Here is a 7,190-nt window from a genome sequence, read left to right as displayed (position 1 = left end):
AAACAAACATTAACACACCTCAACATCTCATTTTCAAGAGAGACCTGAAAATCAGTCAGGTTTTTGACAGCTTCAAAGTGCAAAGGATCTAAAAGCAATCTTTCCCAATTCAGTGTTAGTTCTAGGGACTTGCAGTATTGACCAGTCCTACGAACATGTGTTGTATTATATTTGACATCACTGGAAAGCTGTAACACATAAGTACTTAATAAATAATAAATAAATAGATAAAAGCTCATATGTGTTGTCATGTTCACAGAGACTAGAAAACTTAGACAAGAAGAAACTGTGTCAAGAATTTGTCACAAGCACACCTTTCGGGGTCATTTTATGGGCTGGGGTGGATTATTTCAAGGCTTTATATCGCTTTTTATTGGACAATGCACATTTTTTCCCTCTGTATTTACATTGATCTGTATGTTTTCTTGTGTTAATAAACCTTTTGAAAAGTGTTCTTAATTTTCCGCCTCTGGTGAATTTTATGCATCGATGTGTGCCTTTTCTGCATCAAGTTAGTATGTAAATGTATTTCATTTTTTCCAAATAAAAGTTCTCAGGGGTCTAAATATTGAGGGGCACGTGTCTTCTGTATCCCCTCAAAATCTACACCTATGAATACAGTAACTAAGTTTATACTCCAACAGTGCTGCCTACCATTTGGGAGAGAGGGGTGGGTCTCTTTTCTCTCTGCAGTCCAACAGAGATGACCTGTGATCGCTTCAGACATTAACTTAAAGGCTGAGTATCTCTAAAAACCCAGCATCAACTCCAGTCAGAGACAATCAACTATGATGGCCTCTCACTAGACTCACACAGAACGCATTTACATGAAGATACAGATAAATAAATATAAGATAAATATAAACAGGCAGGAAAGTTTTTGGTATACTGTAAATACAGTGCTGCACATTTTGCTCTCTCATTCAGTTGATTATTAATATATTTTATTTTACCTTGTAAAAAAATCTTTGTTAAAAATATTGAGATACATAAAATGGATGAGGAATAATTTGAGAGAGATTTGGGTTCATAATAATTCTCATCTGGGAGAAATAAGTGACAACAGTATGATCACAGGTTTGTGGATGGGGAATCCTCGATGCGTAAAATAACGCAATGTACCATGCGGCCTAACCTTTAAAATACTTTTGGGAAGTGGAGCAACTTTAAAGCTTACCATAAATAAGGGGTGACTCTTTCCAAATACCATCGTCATGATGAAGCCAGGGCACTCCCAAAATATGCCAAAAAAAAAAAAAAAAAAAAAGCTTGATTGATGAATGTAAATCGAGACGCGTCATGCAGACTAATAAATAGAGCAGTGGAGGTAGTGAGAGCACCATCCTCCTCCTCGCAGATCGCTGCAGCCTGCAACAGCAACACAGCAGGTTTACGATGGTAGGTGTAGAGACGGAGTGCAGCTGGATTCGCAGACGAGCCGAGACTTCTCACTGCAAAATATGTCTGTGGGCCACATCTCACTCCCCAGGGTTTATTTTTATACAGCTGACTTCTCAGAGGATTTTTTTAACGTGCGGGTTATTTCATAGGTTATTTTATTGTTGTTTTAAGAGACTTTCGGACATGACATGATGGAAACATTCATCTGATTCGGGAAAATCCTTTAAAGACATGACAGAGACATTTCCAACATTTTCATTATTGTAGTAAATTAGATAGATAATTTGGATTGCGCGAGCTTGTTTTTGTATTTACTTGATGTTTCCCGGTATTTCTCCATGTTTCCTTGTCGCTGCATCTCCTTAGATTTCTTTATTTCTCTTGTATCATCTCGTATAACACCACATTTCCTTCAGTCATTTCCTGTCTCCTTTTTACTTCCAGATGCTGAGACGTCTCCTCCCGGTGGTGCTGCTGTCACTGCCCGCCGTTCTTGTTGACGGTGTCGCCGAACCGCTTCTGACCTTCACAGACAAGGACCCGATCACCGGGGTCTCGGTAGAGTGCGACCGCTGTCCCCCCGGGACCTACCTGCGAGCGCGCTGCACGACGACGCAAAAGAGCGAGTGCTCGCCGTGTCCGACGGGCTCGTTCACGGAGCTGTGGAACTACATCGGCAAGTGTCTGCGCTGCGGGGTGTGCGGACAGTACCAGGTGGTGAAGACGCCGTGCACAGCACAGAGTGACTGCCAGTGTGAATGTAAACCGGGATACTACTACAAGAAGAAGTGGGACATGTGCCTCCGCCACAGCGAGTGTCCGTGCGGACAAGGGGTGTTGACCAAAGGTAGGCTGCTGGTACTGCTGCTACACAGGCTTTCGTTTAGGGGAGACCGGAACCAGAGCAACCACAGTGTCAAGGCTCATACTTGTTACTGGTTATTCAGGCTATTTTTAAGTTTAACATCAAAACATTCATTCATGGTGTAAATGTCTTAAAATAAAAGTCCCCTGCTACTTCGTGTATTTACTGGAGGGATAAATGCACATGTTTGAAATACTGAGGGGGGTGGGTCCCCTGCATACCAGCTGAAATATACACATATGCATAAATTATATTCCTAATAACCTATTATGAGGGGTAGGGGGTGGTGGAAAAAGGGGGAGACATATCAAATAATTTTTTAAGCACTGGGGAGGGATTTTTTTTTTTATGTTGCTTTGGGGAGGGGCATACAAATTGAAACAATGGGGGGGAAATAGATACAGCAGAGTATTTTTGTGTGGCAATAGTATATCATCACAAAGCACAAAGTATCAACCTTTTAATTACATAAATTATTAATATTACAAATACAAATTAAACTTAAGGTAGCCTACTAGAGTAATATAACAAATTGCTTTTTCAGTTCACTAGATACATTTTGCTGCTGCAAAACAATGGCTGAAGTGAGATGAACGGAGCAAAAGTCCAATAACAAATATTAACAATAACAAATAGCAAAGTCCAATAACTAATTTATGACAGAGCGAGGGTCAAGTATCCACCAGTCACTCAGGGAGGCTCACAGAAAACAATTTTGTAGCTTGGGGAAGGTGAAAAAAGAAAAAAAAATGAATTCAGGCACCCCCCCCCCCCCCCCCCCAACCCCCCGATAAATAAAGAACAGTTCCAAATACCCCATCAGTGATACTGAAAATCCTCCTAATGCCTGAAAGGTGGACCATATGACGCCCATTAGAGCAACTTACTTCATGTTAAATTATTCAAAACTTAATGTGACTCATTGTAGGACTCCGGGGGAGCTCAGTGTATATAGTGGCAACTCTGACTGCTGCTTTGCATTACTTTAGAAACTACTTCCATAGAATAACTTTATATTGAGTTGAATACTTGCCTTTAAATTATTTTATTTGATAAGACTTAAAGTCTGTTGTTGTTAAGTTGTCCCTAATCTAAATGGATGTGACCACATACATTATAGCAGGCTTTAAACTGGATTTAAAAGACTGAATGAGAGTTCTGAGTTTTAACATGTTAAATAGACTTAAATTTACTGCCCTCCACAGGCAAATAGCTTTAACTACATTTTCAGTGTTTTACATATTTTTTATTACACAGCAACAAAAATCTGTGGAATGATGCTCCTGAAGGAGTCCACTTATGCACCAGCACCGTTTTAATGTTTAATGCATTGCAGGAAAGTAATGTGCACTACACTGCTACTGTTCTATGGCTGTTTTTAGTCAACATGTCAATTTCTCACATATATATTTCCACAGTTTTTTGTTGCGTGTAAAGAAAGACTCAAATCTGTTGCTGTGCTGGCAGTCAAAGCATGACTCATCCTGGGCAAGAAGACAGAAGTGGTTCTCCTCCTTTATCTAAAACTAATGTGCATGTCTCCTCCAGGTACACCTGATGAGGACACAGTGTGCCACAGCTGTCCCAATGGCACCTTCTCCAACACCGTCTCTCCTCACCAGAACTGCACTCTACACAAAAGCTGCAACGCTCCAGGCCAGGAGCTGGTGCTAAAGGGCTCCACCTGGCATGACAGCGTGTGCACCACCTGCGAAGAGCTCAAATCAAAAAGTAAGATCACCAGTCTGTGAAGTTCATGAAGAAGCATGTCATGTTGCCGGTTTTGTTTTTTAATGGTTGTCCCATTGACCAAAACAAACACACTTAAAGTCACTCGCGCCTATTATCCAAAGCAGCACTTTAAGGTTTTTTACAACAACCTTAAAGACAGCCACTCATTAGTTATAGTCACCTCATTTCCTAAAAACATAAACATCCTGGTGCTTTGCTGGGGGCTACTGTATCTGCAACATGAGCTGAAGTTTGCAAACTGAAATCTGAGATGTGGTCTTCAGGTTCAAAAGTAGGCCTACATGGTGGATGCTAATACACACACTCATGCAGGAAGTCATGTTTAGGGATATTGGAGGGTCGAGAGGAAGGTAACTTTTTACTAATAAAGCACCTCGTTTCCAACTTAAAGTCCACAGCACAGCACGGGAGCACAACAGACATCAGCACAACAGCATACGCAGCACACAACACACTCACTGTCACACCAGCTTACATGGCCCATATATAGGGTTGTGTTTTCGGCCTGGTCATTGGTAAGTGATCGCGTCTGCAGTGCAGCGACATTCGGATGGTCCATTGGTTGTGTTGTTTTTGCTGCTGACAAGATTGTTGGTAAACAGACTCATTGCAGTGAGTGTTGAAAGTTGCATTTGCTGCTTTATTAGTGTATATGATGCGGTGCATATAGGTCTTTTCGGTTTTAAACATAATACGAGCGAGACTAAGTTGTAACATTAGGCAGGCCTAAGCTGAGCCCCCTCCTCCACTACAGTTTTCAGAGGCTTTCTTTACGGGAGTCAGGTAGAAGACGAGTGCTCATTCTTTGTCAAAGTTCTTTGTCAAAATACGTTAAAATCATGTGTTTAACAGGGAATTATTCAAAATTTTCCCGAGGGAGAAACCCGCGTACCCCCGGGTAAAAAATTGTTCCCACTTCAGGGTGAAAGCCCTGGATGTTTTCAACTCCTAGCGACGCCCCTGTTCTGCAGTCATGTTACCTTATCAGTTTCTGATTATCTTCTTTATTTCCTGCAGATGGAGGCGACTACCTCAAAGAAATCCTCCCAGATTTCTTTGTTCACCAGAAAATAAACATCAAGCGGCTGCGTCAGATAGTGCACAAGCTCCCATCTGAGGACAGCAAAAGACAAGGAGCAACTTTGCGACTTAACCTCTCAGAACTTAATGCACGAATCAACACTTGGGTTGCTTCTGCCACGGCGAATCAGGTTCGTCAGCTTCCGGGGATTCTGAACAAAACAGGAGCAAACGGTGCTAGTAAGAGACTGCAGAACAAGCTGCAGAGAATCAACTTAAATCTGAAGGAGCTATGTGATATGAGGAACGAGGTGGATGTAATTGCAATTTCAGGGTAGGCTGAGGTAGAAAATATTTAGGTATAGGTGCCAAGAAGTTTGATTAGTCCAGTGTTTATTTGGGGGGAAAAAAACTTTTATTTTTTGTATGTAATTCAAGAATTGCTGCCCTTTTCGAGATGCACTGTCAATACAGGCTTTAGTACTTTGCGTTAGTTAAAGGAGAATACCGGTCAATTAGAGAAACAGTTCATTCACTTCTATCTGCATCGAGCTGATAAATATTCCCTCCTTTTTTCAAAGTTCAGTCTTTTTGATGTTCTTAAAATCGACCAAACAATACGAACTTGACTGTGTCACCGAGCTTGAAATGACCTGCTTACCAATTTCTTGCAAAATTAATGTTAACTAGTCCATACCCATTGAGTGCACAGTTGCCCACGTACAGTTTCACATGGTGTGTGTTTGGGATACAGGTCATAGGAAATTGCAGATTAAATAGTCAACTGAACCCATTAAGAAGAGCAATGTATTCAGACAGAGTTTTTTTTTTTTAAACTGTACATTAGTAGTTGAGGTAGCACGTTGAAAGGCAGATAGTTAAAATGTTTATATGTTGTATTGACTTAAAAGTGGGGCGCACTGGTAGAATGACTGACAGAATGACACACTGACAGTTTCCGTGGTTATGTATTCTAATTTTTGGTATGACTAAGTCATGGTATGGTATATACCATGACTTAGTCATACCAAAAATTAGAAGAAGAAAAAAACCATTGGGCCACAGGGGGAGCCACAGCGATCGGTCGCATTTTAGCCATGTTTAAGCATTTTTCTGTTGTTATAGCGCCACCCAGCTGCCAGTTAGAGTTAAATATCTCCAGTCACCTTGAGGCATCCTGTTCTACATATCTACCAAGTTTAGTAAAAATCGATATGGCAGTTAGGCCTAGATAAGAAATTAGCTCTCTAGCGCCCCCATTTTGTTTGATGGGCTCAATAATGGAGGGGTCCCCTCAGATTATGTGTGGTCATATTGACAGTAATAATGTAATATCATATAATGGAGATCTAATAATGTGAAATAATTGGCTCATTCTCACAAATGTGTAGTTTTTGCTCTTAGTTCATTTCGTATAGATTAAAGTACATTTATGAGATCATATCTGCACCTTTTGGTATCACATTGTTCCCTTTAAGGTACACATTTGCTGCAAAGCTACCTCTGTGTGTTGCACCTGGGTCCTCACAACAAGTACTGTACTCCAAAACACAAAGTTCTGCAATCACATTTTTGGGGGAGAAAACAGAGAGAGAACTTGCACAATTTTAACTTTTATAATAAAGCAAAAACTCGCCGGTATTATCCTTTAAGGATTAAAAAGCGCTGGCCTTCAGTAGATCTACCTCTTCCTATGTCTGCAGATAAACACCGACCTGGCATGTCCTGCTAGATTTTTCATTTTGTGTAACGGCTCTTAATTTATTTGCTATTTATAGAAAGGGGGTAAGTTGCATTCTGAGAGGGATGAGGGGGACAGTGACAGGGTGGAGAAGACAGGATGGAAAGGCAAAGGGGGGAGAAGGACAAGGTGGAGAGGACAAGGTGAAAAGGCACAAGGGGAGAGGGACGGGGGGAGAAGGACAGAGTGGAGAGGACAAGGTGTAAAAGCACGGGAGGGGGGACAGGGTGGAGGAGGTCTTGCTATTGCCAGTCACCATATATATATATATATATATATATATATATATATGTAAAGAATTGTATGCCAGTGAAAGTGGAACATGTGTGGCTGCTTTGAATGAAACTCAAATAAAAATGATCACAAATGAATTCAGTTGTAATCATTTTTTTATGTAATTTATTATGATGA

General features: G+C 40.8%; 1 protein-coding gene across 1 annotated transcript; it reads left to right on the top strand.

Annotated features, from left to right (window-relative positions):
- Positions 1-1,304: 1,304 nt before the first annotated feature.
- LOC125904205 (tumor necrosis factor receptor superfamily member 6B-like) lies at positions 1,305-6,952 on the top strand. The gene is made up of 4 exons (XM_049601458.1): positions 1,305-1,398; positions 1,846-2,248; positions 3,815-3,997; positions 5,036-6,952. The coding sequence occupies exons 1-4, from the start codon at positions 1,396-1,398 to the stop codon at positions 5,374-5,376; spliced, it is 930 nt and encodes a 309-aa protein (XP_049457415.1). The 5' UTR covers positions 1,305-1,395; the 3' UTR covers positions 5,377-6,952.
- Positions 6,953-7,190: the final 238 nt, after the last annotated feature.

Source organism: Epinephelus fuscoguttatus, linkage group LG17 (genome assembly GCF_011397635.1).
Source record: "Epinephelus fuscoguttatus linkage group LG17, E.fuscoguttatus.final_Chr_v1".
Lineage (NCBI taxonomy): Eukaryota > Metazoa > Chordata > Actinopteri > Perciformes > Serranidae > Epinephelus > Epinephelus fuscoguttatus.
This window is presented reverse-complemented; position numbering and strand designations above follow the sequence as displayed.

Coding starts and splice junctions, on each gene's coding strand:
- LOC125904205 (XM_049601458.1), top strand. Junction 2,249..3,814: donor ACAAGGGGTGTTGACCAAAG/GTAGGCTGCTGG, acceptor TGTCTCCTCCAG/GTACACCTGATGAGGACACA. Junction 3,998..5,035: donor CGAAGAGCTCAAATCAAAAA/GTAAGATCACCA, acceptor TATTTCCTGCAG/ATGGAGGCGACTACCTCAAA.